At 42.5% G+C, this 17,176-nt stretch overlaps 1 protein-coding gene and 1 pseudogene across 1 annotated transcript; both read left to right on the top strand.

Annotated features, from left to right (window-relative positions):
* Positions 1-598: 598 nt before the first annotated feature.
* Positions 599-4,061, top strand: LOC116268420 (geraniol 8-hydroxylase). The gene is made up of 2 exons (XM_031650069.1): positions 599-1,084; positions 3,438-4,061. The coding sequence occupies exons 1-2, from the start codon at positions 599-601 to the stop codon at positions 4,059-4,061; spliced, it is 1,110 nt and encodes a 369-aa protein (XP_031505929.1).
* A 5,954-nt stretch (positions 4,062-10,015) lies between these two features.
* Positions 10,016-14,137, top strand: LOC116268419 (geraniol 8-hydroxylase-like; annotated as a pseudogene).
* The last annotated feature ends 3,039 nt before the right edge of the window (positions 14,138-17,176 follow it).

Raw genomic sequence — 17,176 nt, 5'->3', positions numbered from 1 at the left:
TTCATTATCTGAAAATGAAACCATTTTTCAGCCCCTTATTAGATGTGCCATTTATCGGAAAATGAAACGATTTTTCAACCCCTTATTAGATGTGCCATATTATAATAGTTGGCATTTTTTTCTAATAAGATTTTATCTAGTTCACGTAACGTAATTTTTCCAACTTTTGGGAGAGAAAGAAGACTGTAAGGCTGAAACATATTTTTTTATTTAAATAAGGGAAAAGAAACTTTTAAGTATTATAAGAGGGCACCTGAAAAAATGGAGGGAGCAAATAAGTTTCCACATTTGCAAGAAGCTATAAATATGCGCTGGAACATCTAAATTAACAACCGAGAGACAAGAACCAAAGAAATGGCTGAGCTGAGTACTGGTCCGATTTTGTGCTCTGTACTCTACCGCCATCCCTCTATCTTTCAATCTGATTATTTTCCGGAAAACCAGCAAGCTCCCACTGGGTCCGGTAGGTTTTCCGGTGGTTGGGTCTCTTTGAACTCGGCCGCATGCCCAATGAGTCGCTCACTAGACTCTCCCAGCTGCATGGTCCACTCATGGCGCTGCAGCTCGGTTTCATCACCACCGTGGTGGTCTCGTCTCGATGGCTGAGATGCAACAGGTGCTCCATAAGCACGACCAGGCGTTTGCGGGCCGAACCGTCAGAGACGTTGTCACCGTGTTCGACTACCACCACCACTCGCTGGTGTTTAGTCAGAACGGGACAAGATGGAGAGAGCTGAGAAGGATCTGCAACATGGAGCTGTTCACGCCCAAGAGACTGGACATATTAGCAGGCGTCCGGCAAGAAAAGGTTCAAGCCCTTCTCCGGCATGTTCACAAGGCCTGTGCGGCCGGTCATTCAGTCGATATCGGCTTGTGTGCGTTTGGAACCACCCTGAACTTGGTGGCAAACACCATCTTTTCCAAGGACGTGGTGGATCTCGAGTCGGAGTCGGCGGGAGGGTTCAAGAACTTGTTGTGGGAGATTTTAGACCTCAACGCAAAGCCAAACCTTTCCGACTTCTTCCCGGCGCTCAGGTGGCCGATCCTCATGTCTGCGGCGTCGAAATACAACTCTTATAAAGCGGTTGTATGATGCGTTTGACCAAGTGATCGACAGCCGCATGGAGTCGGATGCAGCTGCAAAAGGAAGGGGAGAAGAAGAAGCATGGTGATTTGTTGGAAGTGCTTGTTGAACTCACCAGGGAGCCAAGCTCAGGGTTCACCAGGGAGAATATCAGGCCTTTGTTAACATGGAGCTCCCTTTTATTCACCCAATCTTCTTTAGTATTATTTTTTCAAGCCAGGGTTCATAAGCCAATCACATATAGCTTAATAATTTTTTTCAAGTAGATTTTATACTGAGTTCGAGCGATTCTGGGAAAGATCTCAAATTTTCAATATGAAAGCATATTATTTTACCGGTTAATTTCTAGGGGTATTTTCAAAATGATCATTTCCATTACCTTCTTCTTACAAGTACGTCAGGTTAACCGCCGTTAAAAAAGGAAGGACCGAAAGTACGTCAAAAGAACCCTTTGCCTTCTTTTAAAGATGGCTCGGGGTAAAGGGCGAGAAAAAGTTAGTGTAGAAAAATAATGGTAGCAAGACATGTGGCTTCATGTTTATATTTTAGGCAAAGAATAAAGAACGAATTAAGAAAAAACTTAAAAAAAAAACCAAATTAATTGTGTAAAAATAAAAAACAAATGAGGCTAGGATGCACTCATGTTCTTTATTTGTATATTAACATCTTCAATTGTATATTAACATCTTCAAATATTTGCTTTGTTATATATATATATATATATATATATATATATATATAAACGAGTGTATCTCTCCAGAATTTTTTTTTTGGCTCTGCGACTGAATGCAAAAAACACTCACATGTGGTGTTTGAGGGTGTAATTAGTGATTCATTTTGCAACTAAAAAGAGATGTGGAAGGGTATGGAAGGAGGAATTGCTTTGGAAACGGCTCTAGTTTTCATTTGAAACTTAAATTAAGACATATAAGTTTTCCACAAGTTATTGTACTAACCTTACCAACAATACTTATCACGCCATTTGCATCTTCCCCAATAACATGGAATGGCGTGTTCCTGTGGGCCCTCTTGCCACGGAGGTCGGAGTTTGAGTTCGTTTTTTGTCTACACAACTTTTTTTTCTATTCAAGCAAGGGCAATTTTATCATAAACCATACCAGTACAACATATATCATATATAATCAGGTTTGCCTATAACAGGGCAGCTTGTGATTAGGGTTGGGCATCGGCCCATCGGGCCAGAAGCCCAGGCCCGGCCCAGCCCGCTAAGACCCGGCCCATCGGGCCAGAAGCCCGGGCCCAGGCCCGGCCCGATAATATTGCCGGGCCGGGCCACCAAAAGTCAGGCCTGACCCGGCCCGCCGCGAAGAGGGAGACAAAACGGGAAGGGAGAGCCGGAGAGGGAGCGGAGAGGAGAGGGAGACGGGAAGGGAGAGGGGGAGCGGACAGGGAGCAGAGAGGGAGAGGGATAGGGAGACCGGAAGGGAGAGGGAGAGGGGGAGCGGAGAGGGAGGGGAGCGAGCGGGGGACAGAGGCGGAGAGGGAGAGGGAAAAGGGAGAGGGAGCAGAGAGGGAGAGGGAGACGGGAAGGGAGAGGGAGCAGAGAGGGAGAGCGAGAGGAGGAGTGGAGAGGGAGGGGAGCGAGCGGGGGATGGAGGCGGAGAGGGAGAGGGAAAAGGGAGAGGGAGACGGGAAGAGAGAGGGAGGGGAGCGAGCACCGGAGGCCGCCCGACCGCCCGAGTGCGGGAGTCGGGCCGGGCCAGGCCACCCTATCAGGCCCGGTCCGGGAGGGTTATCGGGCCCGGGCCAGGTTTTGCCTGGCCCAACCGGACCAAGCCGGGCCTGCCCGGCGGCGGCCCGGCCCGATGCCCAGGCCTACCTATGTTCCCTAGGAATATGTGACGTCCTCCGCAGCAGTGGGCTTTTTGTTTTTTCAAATTTAATCTGAAAAAAAGTCTTTTTTTTAGTCATGAAGAGTTCAATTGTGGGATTTATGGTCCTTTCATACATCGAACATTTTTATTTTCAAGGACTAAACACCCAACTTGTCAGACTAATCCTACTCTGTGGGAGTGGTTGGCATTGAAAATAGCTTGTTACTATTCCTTGCATTTGCTATAAAGATTGGGGCAGGTTAAATATTCATGGAACTGTACAATACATTGTTTCATAAACTAGTTTCAATCTTTAGGGCTGCTTTATAGAACTGTGTAATACATTGTTTTAAAAACCAGCTATAATCTTTTGGGCATGCAACTTCATGAAAGAGTAACAAGCTGTTACTGTTACTACTGCCAGACAACACCACAAGCTACGTTGTGTTGTCATTCTTCATTACTATTAAATTACAAAGTATTTGACCAAATTAAACGGTCATTGTTTGGTAAATCAGGACGTGTTCATTGGTGGAAGTGACACAACTTCTACCACCATAGAATGGGCCATGACTGAACTGCTTCGACACCCAGACAAGATGTCCATAGCGCAGCTTGAGCTGAAAAGGACCATCGGCTCAGAACGTCATGTGAAGGAGTCTCATATCCAGCACCTCCCTTACTTACAATCACTGGTGAAGGAGACCTTGCGGTTGCACCCGCCTGTTCCTCTTCTCGTTCCACATAGCGCAGATGTAACTACAGAGGTAGCTGGCTTCACCATCCGTAAGAACACCCAAGTTCTTGTCAACGCATGGGCCATCGGCCCTGATCCCGCCAGCTGGGAAAATGCAACATCCTTCTTACCAGAGAGGTTTCTAAATTCTGATGTAAATTTCAAAGGAAAGGATTTTCATTTCATCCCTTTTGGCGCCGGAAGGAGGGACTGCCCCGCCATCCCTTTAGGGGTCCGCATGGTTCATCTGATGTTGGCTTCTCTTCTCCATTCATTTTCATGGAATCTCCCACATGGGATGGGCCCCGAGCAACTGGATGTGAAAGCCAAGTTTGGCTTAACTCTGCAGAAAGCTATACCTCTCAAAGCGTTCCCTTCTCCATGGTCCTTTGATGGCCTGGAATAAGACTTTATGGAAACTTGTTCTGGAAAAACTATTCTAAGTTTAAAATGGGGATGAAAAAACTTTTATGGAATAACTTTTTTAGTGTTTGATAGCGTGGAAAATTATTCTAGATTTTCTTTGGTGTTTCATGGAATATGAAGATCGAAATGGTAGAAGAAAGACATTTTTAGCTCAGACTAGTTTTTGTAGCAGAATCTCAATGTAAAGAGTCGTCACCGACTCTCTTGGAAGAGTTGAGGAGACTCAAGAAGCTGTGAACCTCCATTTTAGAATTTGGTGGATTCTTCCACCACCGACTTGTCCTCCCTATAAGTAGGAGTGCTGGCCATTTTGCAAAGCATCAAAATCAAATCTAGTTAGTTGAGTGATGTTGTGTGCTCACTTTGTGAGCTGCGTTCGTGTGTGCCCAAATGCAAGGGCGTTGGGTTTCTGGGTATTAACTCACTATGTGAGTTAGTTAAAGTGAGTCCATATACCCTTTCTTTTGTAAGTTTCATTTTAACAAGTAATAGAAGTGTATTATTTAAAATCTCCTTGGTGCATACTTTACATCATGGCTTAGTTAAGTTCACTTTGTGGACTTTGTTGGCTTGTTTAATGACTTTTTACTAAGTCAAGTTTGTCAAGTTTATTATTGAAAATTATTTTGGACATCGAGACTCTGTCACTTTTTCTTTGCATACAACATTCGTGTTTGGGTGTAAGTTATATGTAGGGCCCACATTTTCGCCTACAATTGGTATTAGAGCATGTTCAGTTTAAGGGTCAATTTAGCAGTGAAATTTGTTGAGCTAATTATATTATGAGATTATAGCGGCATTAGCGGTTGCACTAAATAATATTGGAAAACTTAACAATAGCAATTATGATTATTGGAAATCTTGCTTGTAGTCGTATTGAGAAGAATTATGTGAGATAGTATTGCGATCAGATACAAATATTCCTGTTGACGAGGAAGCTAAGAAGAAATGGATGATCAAAGCAAGAAAAACTCTATTTGCAATTACGGTATCAATTGAAAAAGATTGATTAGAATTTATACGTGATGCTAAGAGTTCTAAAGAAGCATGAGATGTTTTTTCAATGTTATTTTCTTGAGCTAACGATGTCCACCTACAACTATTAGAAAATGAATTAGTTACATTAACTAAGGTACCGTTTGATAGATGGGTAGATTTTTGCATGGTAAATTTACCATGAAAAAACTTCTGGAAGAATATACGGAAGGATAAAATTCGATTTTTCCATTGTGAGACCATGTTTGATGGTATGAAAGTTTTTTTCCGTTCAAAAATTAACTACGTTTGGTGCAACAGAGCTGTTGCACCACGTAGCCAACATGATAATAAAAGCTATCTCCAAAGAGGTCCATCTCGAGTGCTAAAAGCTACTTATAAAGTTGGTCTAAAAGAAGCAAGGTCGATTAAAATGACATTATTAGTAATAACCATGGCAATGTTTCAATCTGGACTCATTACAAGAAGCACAACAGCAAACACAGAATTGCAACTTTAAAAGTATACAGACTCAAATATACCACATAGCAGAAAACCTGCGAAGATTTTTTTATGCTATCTTCTGTGGTAGTTACACTTCTTTAGAAGTTTCACGTTTATGTTTATCAGGAACACCTACTGGTAGTCGTACAGACATAGATGCAGGAGACTGCATGTGCAACCTACACAAGAACAAATAAGATCGTTAAATATGTATCCAAAAAATTCATCATAATGCCAAGATTGTAGAAATTTCATATGCTTACCAGTAGAAAAAAGGTTGACCATGTTTGTTGATCAATGAAGAGGTAATACTCTACATTCAGATTCATATTAGCAAGTTTTGTTACAATCTGATCAATCTACTTTTAGGGAAAAAAAAAGATGGTAAAATAATATAAAAGAAGAATCTTACGTGGACATAATAAAATGAGGATGTGATATCCCTGTTGACGACAAACTTACCATAGTCACCATAATTTTTCTTACTTTTGTACAATTCCTGCACTCCTAAATTACAAAGTGAGGTGAAACAGAAGCAACAAGGAAAAGAAAGGCCATCCCTTTTCTGCTTCAGATTATGAACAATTTCATTTTCTGATCACTCTCATTAGGGAGATTGGTCACCTTCCAAACGACCCCAAACGACTGAAGGATCGCTAAGATCAAGAATAAAACTTGACCTAACGCTTCAATCGCATCTTGTTCTCTTTCTCACCTATTCTTAAAGAAAAAAAAAATCATAGCCGCAAAGGTATGCTGCAAAATTCATCATCATTGAAAGGAAAACTTGGCATCCACCATTGAAAGGGAGACATAGTGCGTGCAGCCAACATACAAAGGGAGAGGGAGAGAGACAGAATAGAGATGGCGCAAGAGAGAGACGGATAAGGATCTTATCTGTGAAGAAATAGAATCACTCCGCCAGCTGTTCTGTGATGAGAAAGAGAATCGAAGGAGAAGAGAAAGACGCGGTGCTGATCTACTCTCGATGGACCCTCGCTCATCTGTGGGAGAAGGAAGAGGCGGTGGCCACAGGGAAATGATGTGGTGAAGAGAAGAAGCCCTAATGGGCAAAAATGAAATCCCTGAAAAAAGTCAGCCAGGTCCAACTTTTTTCTAGGGTAAATTTCCCTGGTCGAACGTTTTTGGTAGACATTTTTCACTTGTGTTTGTTGATACCAGTTGAAGCCATACAAAAAAGAAAAAATCAGGAGGATAAGGATTTAATGGTTACACCAATTAACGAAGAAGTCGCTCGGCCATCTTTGTTAAGTGATTTGGCTTGCTCCTGAGGTGGCCGCCACCAGTCTCTCTCTTCGTTGATGTTAAGTTAGGTAGTGTTTGATGGCCAGAAATATGTTTTTAGAAAGAAGTTTCCAAAAATTTATTTCTGGAATTGGTTTTTGAGAAATAAAATTTTACATTTCTAAAACATTGTTGTGTTTGTTAACTTTGAATTATTTTTCTGAAAACAAATTTCTGAATTTGATGGCGATGGAGGAAGAATCGAAGAAATGGAAAAGCCTCCTTTCCTTCTTCCGCCTCCTTCCTTTCTTCCGCCTCCACGTCCTTCCCTCCTCCCTCCTTCCCTTTCTTCCTCCTCCCTTCTTCCTCCTTCCCTTTCTTCTGCCTCCGCCTCCTTCCCCTTTCCTCCTCCCTCCTTCCTCCTTTCCTTCTTCCTTCTGCCTCCTTCCCCTTTCCTCCTCCCTCCGCCTCCGCCTCCTTCCCCTTTCCTCCTCCCCTTCTTCTACCTCTGCCTCCTTCCTCTTTCCTCCTCCCTTTCTTCCACCTCTGCTTCCTTCCTCTTTCCTCCTCCCTCCTTTCTCCTTTCCTTTCTTCCTCCTCCCTCCCCTTTCTCCTTTCCTTTCTTCCTCCTCCCTCCTTCCCCTTTCATCCTCCCTCCTTCCTCCTTTCCTTTCTTCCTCCTCCCTCCTTCCCCTTTCATCCTCCCTCCTTCCTCCTTTCCTTTCTTCCTCCTCCCTCCTTCCCCTTTCATCCTCCCTCCTTCCTCCTTTCCTTTCTTCCTCCTCCCTCCTTCCTCCTTTCCCTTCTTTCCTTCCACAATCGTGCCGAGCGGCTCCAAAAAAAATTCTGAAAATATGTTTTCGATTTTCAGATTAACGGTAAAAAAAAATTACTGTGTTTGATAAACAGAAAACTCTTGCAAAATTTAAATTTTATTTTCTGAGCTAGAGGAAAATTCTTGACCACTAACATAATCAAAATGAGTGACCCGACGAGCTGCCTCTTAAATCCGACGAGTCCCAAATACTTATGAATAAAAAAACCGCGCCGGGTGGCGGGGGACGCTTGGAGGTGGGGTTTCAAAACAGCGGTAATGCAAGGTTGCTTTATTTATGGTTTTTGAGTCCATCTTGATTTTCAAAACGATATCCAAATTTTCAGGAATTTCCTTGACATACCGCATATCTTTCAAAAATCTAGAAAACAATATTAAGTCTATAAAATATTACAAGAAAACCTACTACTTTAAACAAAATTATAAATAATGTTTTTCATTCCCCTTCCAACAAACTAAGGAATGATCCTCCCATAAACAAGAATTCATTGGCGCGTTTGATGCCCTGGAAATTTAATGTAGCAGTAGAAAAAAAATTCAAAATTTTAAAATTTTTTCTCTTCATCAAACTTAGAATTTTTTTTTTACCGTTAAAAGTGAAAATGGAAAAATATTTCTGAAAAATTTTTTTGACCGTTGGGAGGAAGAAGGGACGCTGAGGAAGGGAAGGAGGAGGAGGAAGGGAAGGAGGGAGGAGGAAGAAAGAGGAAGGGAAGGAGGGAAGAGGGAGGAGGAAGAAGGGGAGGAGGGCACAGCGAGGAGGGAAGGAGAAGAGGGGAAGAGGGCACGGCGAGGAAGGAAGGAGAAGAGGAGGGAAGGAGAAGAGGGGACGGCGAGGAGAAGAGGGGAAGAAGGGGAAGAGGGGAAGAGGGCACGGCGAGGAGGGAAGGAGAAGAGGAGAAGAAGAGGAGGGAAGGAGAAGAGGGGACGGCGAGGAGGGAAGGAGAAGAGGGGAAGAAGGGGAAGAAAATGATAGGAGGGGAAGAAGGGGAAGAAAATGATAGGAGGGGAAGAGGGGAAGAAGGAGAAGAGGGAAGGAGAAGTGGGGAAGAAGGGGAGGAGGGCACAGCGAGGCCACCTCCGACGCCGCCGCCGATGGCACCGCCTGATGCCCATCATCCACAAAATCCTCCCTCCTTCCCTTCCTTTCTTCTTCCTCCTCCTCCCTTCCCTTCCCTTCTTCCTCCTTCCTCCTCCTCCTCCCTCCTTCCCTTCCCTTCCCTTCTTCCTCCTCCTCCTCCTCCTTCCTTCCCTTCCCTTCCCTTCCCTTCTTCCTCCTCCTCCTCCTTCCCTTCCCTTCCCTTCTTCCTCCTCCTCCTCCTTCCCTTCCCTTCCCTTCTTCCTCCTCCTCCTCCTTCCCTTCCCTTCTTTCACTTCTGCCAAAAGACGAAATTTCTTTCCAAAAAAATATTTCCTACTTAACAAACACAAGCTTGTTTTGGAATATAGAAATTTTTTTCCTATTTCTCAATTCCAAAAATATATTTCTGGAAATTTTTTTCAGTTTCCATGCTTTCCAGCCATCAAACGGCCCCTTAAAGTGAACATGACATAGAAAGGAAAGTTATGAGAATTTATGAGGTTGGCACTTGGCAGCTTTGAACTTAGAGAAAATTTTATAAACTTTACTCGTAATATCAGAAAACCCAAAAATATATGATAGACAAAGTTTAATATTGGGATGTTCCACATCTTTTTAGAATCGAATCACACACAGATTTTTCTTTCCCCAGCTCTCCTTCATTAAAAAAAAGGTTGACATCTGTAAATGCCAACTACCGGCAGAGAACCACGTGCAGGGTAGTTGGAGATCCAAAGTTAACTGGATTTAATTTTTGTTCTTCTTTCAAGGTTTTAAACGTGATATATTAGCATCGCGCTTCATTATCGGGAAATCAAACCATTTTTCATCCCCTTAACAGATGTGCCATTTATAAATTTTTGTGACTAATGAAATTTTAAAAATTTTAAATAGTTGGTATTTTTTTCTAATAAGATTTTATCTAGTTCACTAACGAAAAGTAAATTTCCAACTTTTGAGAGAGGAAAGAAGACTATAAGGCTAAAACCATAATTCTTTTATGTAAATAAGGGGGAAGAAACTTTTAAGTTTTATAAAGATAGCAACTTGAAAAAAAAGGAGGTACCAAATATGTTACATGCAAGAAGCTATAAATATCCGCTTGAACATCTAATTAATAAGCGAGAGAAGAACCAAAGAAATGGCTGAGCTAAGCACCGATTTGGTTTTGTGGATCTTTATTCTCCTGCCATTCCTGTATATTTTAAATATGATCCGTTTCCGGAAAACCAGTAAGCTCCCACCGGGTCCGGTGGGTTTTCTGGTGGTCGGGTCCCTTTTTGAACTCGGCAGCATGCCCAATGAGTCTCTCGCTAGACTCTCTGAGATGCATGGTCCGCTCATGGCGCTGCAGCTCGGCTTCATCACCACCGTGGTGGTCTCGTCGGCTGAGATGGCCGAACAGGTGCTCCATAAGCACGACCAGGCGTTTGCGGGCCGAACCGTCAGAGACGTTGTCACCGTGTTCGACTACCACCACCACTCGCTGGTGTTTAGTCAGAACGGGACAAGATGGAGAGAGCTGAGAAGGATCTGCAACATGGAGCTGTTCATGCCCAAGAGACTGGACATATTAGCAGGCGTCCGGCAAGAAAAGGTTCAAGCCCTTCTCCGGCATGTTCACAAGGCCTGTGCGGCCGGTCATTCAGTCGATATCGGCTTGTGTGCGTTTGGAACCACCCTGAACTTGGTGGCAAACACCATCTTTTCCAAGGACGTGGTGGATCTCGAGTCGGAGTCGGCGGGAGGGTTCAAGAACTTGTTGTGGGAGATTTTAGACCTCAACGCAAAGCCAAACCTTTCCGACTTCTTCCCGGCGCTCAGGTGGGCCGATCCTCAATGTCTGCGGCGTCGAAATACAACTCTTATAAAGCGGTTGTATGATGCGTTTGACCAAGTGATCGACAAGCGCATGGAGTCGGATGCAGCTGCAAAAGGAGGGGAGAAGAAGAAGCATGGTGATTTGTTGGAAGTGCTTGTTGAACTCACCAGGGAGCCAAGCTCAGGGTTCACCAGGGAGAATATCAGGCCTTTGTTAACAGTGGCTCCCTTTTATTCAACCCAATTCTTCTTTAGTATTATTTTTTCAAGCCAGGGTTCATAAGCCAATCACATATAGCTTAATAATTTTTTTCAAGTAGATTTTATACTGAGTTCGAGCGATTCTGGGAAAGATCTCAAATTTTCAATATGAAAGCATATTATTTTACCGGTTAATTTCTAGGGGTATTTTCAAAATGATCATTTCCATTACCTTCTTCTTCTTACAAGTACGTCAGGTTAACCGCCGTTAAAAAAAGGAAGGACCGAAGTACGTCAAAAGAACCCTTTGCCTTCTTTTAAAGATGGCTCGGGGTAAAGGGCGAGAAAAAGTTAGTGTAGAAAAATAATGGTAGCAAGACATGTGGCTTCATGTTTTATATTTTAGGCAAAGAATAAAGAACGAATTAAGAAAAAACTTAAAAAAAAAACCAAATTAATTGTGTAAAAATAAAAAACAAATGAGGCTAGGATGCACTCAATGTTTCTTTATTTGTATATTAACATCTTCAATTGTATATTAACATCTTCAAATATTGCTTTGTTATATATATATATATATATATATATATATATATATAAACGAGTGTATCTCTCCAGAATTTTTTTTTTTGGCTCTGCGACTGAATGCAAAAAACACTCACATGTGGTGTTTGAGGGTGTAATTAGTGATTCATTTTGCAACTAAAAAGAGATGTGGAAGGGTATGGAAGGAGGAATTGCTTTGGAAACGGCTCTAGTTTTTCATTTGAAACTTAAATTAAGACATATAAGTTTTCCACAAGTTATTGTACTAACCTTACCAACAATACTTATCACGCATTTGCATCTTCCCCAATAACATGGAATGGCGTGTTCCTGTGGGCCCCTCTTGCCACGGAGGTCGGAGTTTGAGTTCGTTTTTTGTCTACACAACTTTTTTTTCTATTCAAGCAAGGGCAATTTTATCATAAACCATACCAGTACAACATATATCATATATAATCAGGTTTGCCTATAACAGGGCAGCTTGTGATTAGGGTTGGGCATCGGCCCATCGGGCCAGAAGCCCAGGCCCGGGCCCAGCCCGCTAAGACCCGGCCCATCGGGCCAGAAGCCCGGGCCCAGGCCCGGCCCGATAATATTGCCGGGCCGGGCCACCAAAAGTCAGGCCTGACCCGGCCCGCCGCGAAGAGGGAGACAAAACGGGAAGGGAGAGCCGGAGAGGGGGAGCGGAGAGGGAGGAGAGGGAGACGGGAAGGGAGAGGGGGAGCGGACAGGGAGCAGAGAGGGAGAGGGATAGGGAGACCGGAAGGGAGAGGGAGAGGGGGAGCGGAGAGGGAGGGGAGCGAGCGGGGGACAGAGGCGGAGAGGGAGAGGGAAAAGGGAGAGGGAGCAGAGAGGGAGAGGGAGACGGGAAGGGAGAGGGAGCAGAGAGGGAGAGCGAGAGGAGGAGTGGAGAGGGAGGGGAGCGAGCGGGGGATGGAGGCGGAGAGGGAGAGGGAAAAGGGAGAGGGAGACGGGAAGAGAGAGGGAGGGGAGCGAGCACCGGAGGCCGCCCGACCGCCCGAGTGCGGGAGTCGGGCCGGGCCAGGCCACCCTATCAGGCCCGGTCCGGGAGGGTTATCGGGCCCGGGCCAGGTTTTGCCTGGCCCAACCGGACCAAGCCGGGCCTGCCCGGCGGCGGCCCGGCCCGATGCCCAGGCCTACCTATGTTCCCTAGGAATATGTGACGTCCTCCGCAGCAGTGGGCTTTTTGTTTTTTCAAATTTAATCTGAAAAAAAGTCTTTTTTTTAGTCATGAAGAGTTCAATTGTGGGATTTATGGTCCTTTCATACATCGAACATTTTTATTTTCAAGGACTAAACACCCAACTTGTCAGACTAATCCTACTCTGTGGGAGTGGTTGGCATTGAAAATAGCTTGTTACTATTCCTTGCATTTGCTATAAAGATTGGGGCAGGTTAAATATTCATGGAACTGTACAATACATTGTTTCATAAACTAGTTTCAATCTTTAGGGCTGCTTTATAGAACTGTGTAATACATTGTTTTAAAAACCAGCTATAATCTTTTGGGGCATGCAACTTCATGAAAGAGTAACAAGCTGTTACTGTTACTACTGCCAGACAACACCACAAGCTACGTTGTGTTGTCATTCTTCATTACTATTAAATTACAAAGTATTTGACCAAATTAAACGGTCATTGTTTGGTAAATCAGGACGTGTTCATTGGTGGAAGTGACACAACTTCTACCACCATAGAATGGGCCATGACTGAACTGCTTCGACACCCAGACAAGATGTCCATAGCGCAGCTTGAGCTGAAAAGGACCATCGGCTCAGAACGTCATGTGAAGGAGTCTCATATCCAGCACCTCCCTTACTTTACAATCATGGTGAAGGAGACCTTGCGGTTGCACCGCCTGTTCCTCTTCTCGTTCCACATAGCGTGGTTGGCATTGAAAATAGCTTGTTACTATTCCTTGCATTTGCTATAAAGATTGGGGCAGGTTAAATATTCATGGAACTGTACAATACATTGTTTCATAAACTAGTTTCAATCTTTAGGGCAGCTTTATAGAACTGTGTAATACATTGTTTTAAAAACCAGCTATAATCTTTTGGGGCATGCAACTTCATGAAAGAGTAACAAGCTGTTACTGTTACTACTGCCAGACAACACCACAAGCTACGTTGTGTTGTCATTCTTCATTACTATTAAATTACAAAGTATTTGACCAAATTAAACGGTCATTGTTTGGTAAATCAGGACGTGTTCATTGGTGGAAGTGACACAACTTCTACCACCATAGAATGGGCCATGACTGAACTGCTTCGACACCCAGACAAGATGTCCATAGCGCAGCTTGAGCTGAAAGGACCATCGGCTCAGAACGTCATGTGAAGGAGTCTCATATCCAGCACCTCCCTTACTTACAATCACTGGTGAAGGAGACCTTGCGGTTGCACCCGCCTGTTCCTCTTCTCGTTCCACATAGCGCAGATGTAACTACAGAGGTAGCTGGCTTCACCATCCGTAAGAACACCCAAGTTCTTGTCAACGCATGGGCCATCGGCCCTGATCCCGCCAGCTGGGAAAATGCAACATCCTTCTTACCAGAGAGGTTTCTAAATTCTGATGTAAATTTCAAAGGAAAGGATTTTCATTTCATCCCTTTTGGCGCCGGAAGGAGGGACTGCCCCGCCATCCCTTTAGGGGTCCGCATGGTTCATCTGATGTTGGCTTCTCTTCTCCATTCATTTTCATGGAATCTCCCACATGGGATGGCCCCGAGCAACTGGATGTGAAAGCCAAGTTTGGCTTAACTCTGCAGAAAGCTATACCTCTCAAAGCGTTCCCTTCTCCACGGTCCTTTGATGGCCTGGAATAAGACTTTATGGAAACTTGTTCTGGAAAAACTATTCTAAGTTTAAAATGGGGATGAAAAAACTTTTATGGAATAACTTTTTTAGTATTTGATAGCGTGGAAAATTATTCTAGATTTTCTTTGGTGTTTCATGGAATATGAAGATCGAAATGGTAGAAGAAAGACATTTTTAGCTCAGACTAGTTTTTGTAGCAGAATCTCAATGTAAAGAGTCGTCACCGACTCTCTTGGAAGAGTTGAGGAGACTCAAGAAGCTGTGAACCTCCATTTTAGAATTTGGTGGATTCTTCCACCACCGACTTGTCCTCCCTATAAGTAGGAGTGCTGGCCATTTGCAAAGCATCAAAATCAAATCTAGTTAGTTGAGTGATGTTGTGTGCTCACTTTGTGAGCTGCGTTCGTGTGTGCCCAAATGCAAGGGCGTTGGGTTTCTGGGTATTAACTCACTATGTGAGTTAGTTAAAGTGAGTCCATATACCCTTTCTTTTGTAAGTTTCATTTTAACAAGTAATAGAAGTGTATTATTTAAAATCTCCTTGGTGCATACTTTACATCATGGCTTAGTTAAGTTCACTTTGTGGACTTTGTTGGCTTGTTTAATGACTTTTTACTAAGTCAAGTTTGTCAAGTTTATTATTGAAAATTATTTTGGACATCGAGACTCTGTCACTTTTTCTTTGCATACAACATTCGTGTTTGGGTGTAAGTTATATGTAGGGCCCACATTTTCGCCTACAATTGGTATTAGAGCATGTTCAGTTTAAGGGTCAATTTAGCAGTGAAATTTGTTGAGCTAATTATATTATGAGATTATAGCGGCATTAGCGTTGCACTAAATAATATTGGAAAACTTAACAATAGCAATTATGATTATTGGAAATCTTGCTTGTAGTCGTATTGAGAAGAATTATGTGAGATAGTATTGCGATCAGATACAAATATTCCTGTTGACGAGGAAGCTAAGAAGAAATGGATGATCAAAGCAAGAAAAACTCTATTTGCAATTACGGTATCAATTGAAAAAGATTGATTAGAATTATACGTGATGCTAAGAGTTCTAAAGAAGCATGAGATGTTTTTTCAATGTTATTTTCTTGAGCTAACGATGTCCACCTACAACTATTAGAAAATGAATTAGTTACATTAACTAAGGTACCGTTTGATAGATGGGTAGATTTTGCATGGTAAATTTACCATGAAAAAAACTTCTGGAAGAATATACGGAAGGATAAAATTCGATTTTTCCATTGTGAGACCATGTTTGATGGTATGAAAGTTTTTTTCCGTTCAAAAATTAACTACGTTTGGTGCAACAGAGCTGTTGCACCACGTAGCCAACATGATAATAAAAGCTATCTCCAAAGAGGTCCATCTCGAGTGCTAAAAGCTACTTATAAAGTTGGTCTAAAAGAAGCAAGGTCGATTAAAATGACATTATTAGTAATAACCATGGCAATGTTTCAATCTGGACTCATTACAAGAAGCACAACAGCAAACACAGAATTGCAACTTTAAAAGTATACAGACTCAAATATACCACATAGCAGAAAACCTGCGAAGATTTTTTTATGCTATCTTCTGTGGTAGTTACACTTCTTTAGAAGTTTCACGTTTATGTTTATCAGGAACACCTACTGGTAGTCGTACAGACATAGATGCAGGAGACTGCATGTGCAACCTACACAAGAACAAATAAGATCGTTAAATATGTATCCAAAAAATTCATCATAATGCCAAGATTGTAGAAATTTCATATGCTTACCAGTAGAAAAAAGGTTGACCATGTTTGTTGATCAATGAAGAGGTAATACTCTACATTCAGATTCATATTAGCAAGTTTTGTTACAATCTGATCAATCTACTTTTAGGGAAAAAAAAAGATGGTAAAATAATATAAAAGAAGAATCTTACGTGGACATAATAAAATGAGGATGTGATATCCCTGTTGACGACAAACTTACCATAGTCACCATAATTTTTCTTACTTTTGTACAATTCCTGCACTCCTAAATTACAAAGTGAGGTGAAACAGAAGCAACAAGGAAAAGAAAGGCCATCCCTTTTCTGCTTCAGATTATGAACAATTTCATTTTCTGATCACTCTCATTATGGAGATTGGTCACCTTCCAAACGACCCCAAACGACTGAAGGATCGCTAAGATCAAGAATAAAACTTGACCTAACGCTTCAATCGCATCTTGTTCTCTTTCTCACCTATTCTTAAAGAAAAAAAAAATCATAGCCGCAAAGGTATGCTGCAAAATTCATCATCATTGAAAGGAAAACTTGGCATCCACCATTGAAAGGGAGACATAGTGCGTGCAGCCAACATACAAAGGGAGAGGGAGAGAGACAGAATAGAGATGGCGCAAGAGAGAGACGGATAAGGATCTTATCTGTGAAGAAATAGAATCACTCCGCCAGCTGTTCTGTGATGAGAAAGAGAATCGAAGGAGAAGAGAAAGACGCGGTGCTGATCTACTCTCGATGGACCCTCGCTCATCTGTGGGAGAAGGAAGAGGCGGTGGCCACAGGGAAATGATGTGGTGAAGAGAAGAAGCCCTAATGGGCAAAAATGAAATCCCTGAAAAAAAGTCAGCCAGGTCCAACTTTTTTCTAGGGTAAATTTTCCCTGGTCGAACGTTTTTGGTAGACATTTTTCACTTGTGTTTGTTGATACCAGTTGAAGCCATACAAAAAAGAAAAAATCAGGAGGATAAGGATTTAATGGTTACACCAATTAACGAAGAAGTCGCTCGGCCATCTTTGTTAAGTGATTTGGCTTGCTCCTGAGGTGGCCGCCACCAGTCTCTCTCTTCGTTGATGTTAAGTTAGGTAGTGTTTGATGGCCAGAAATATGTTTTTAGAAAGAAGTTTCCAAAAATTTATTTCTGGAATTGGTTTTTGAGAAATAAAATTTTACATTTCTAAAACATTGTTGTGTTTGTTAACTTTGAATTATTTTTCTGAAAACAAATTTCTGAATTTGATGGCGATGGAGGAAGAATCGGAAGAAATGGAAAAGCCTCCTTTCCTTCTTCC

Source organism: Nymphaea colorata, unplaced genomic scaffold (genome assembly GCF_008831285.2).
Source record: "Nymphaea colorata isolate Beijing-Zhang1983 unplaced genomic scaffold, ASM883128v2 scaffold0272, whole genome shotgun sequence".
Lineage (NCBI taxonomy): Eukaryota > Viridiplantae > Streptophyta > Magnoliopsida > Nymphaeales > Nymphaeaceae > Nymphaea > Nymphaea colorata.
This window is presented reverse-complemented; position numbering and strand designations above follow the sequence as displayed.

Coding starts and splice junctions, on each gene's coding strand:
- LOC116268420 (XM_031650069.1), top strand. CDS start 599: ATGGCTGAGATGCAACAGGTGCTCCATAAGCACGACCAGGCGTTTGCG. Junction 1,085..3,437: donor AATACAACTCTTATAAAGCG/GTTGTATGATGC, acceptor TTGGTAAATCAG/GACGTGTTCATTGGTGGAAG.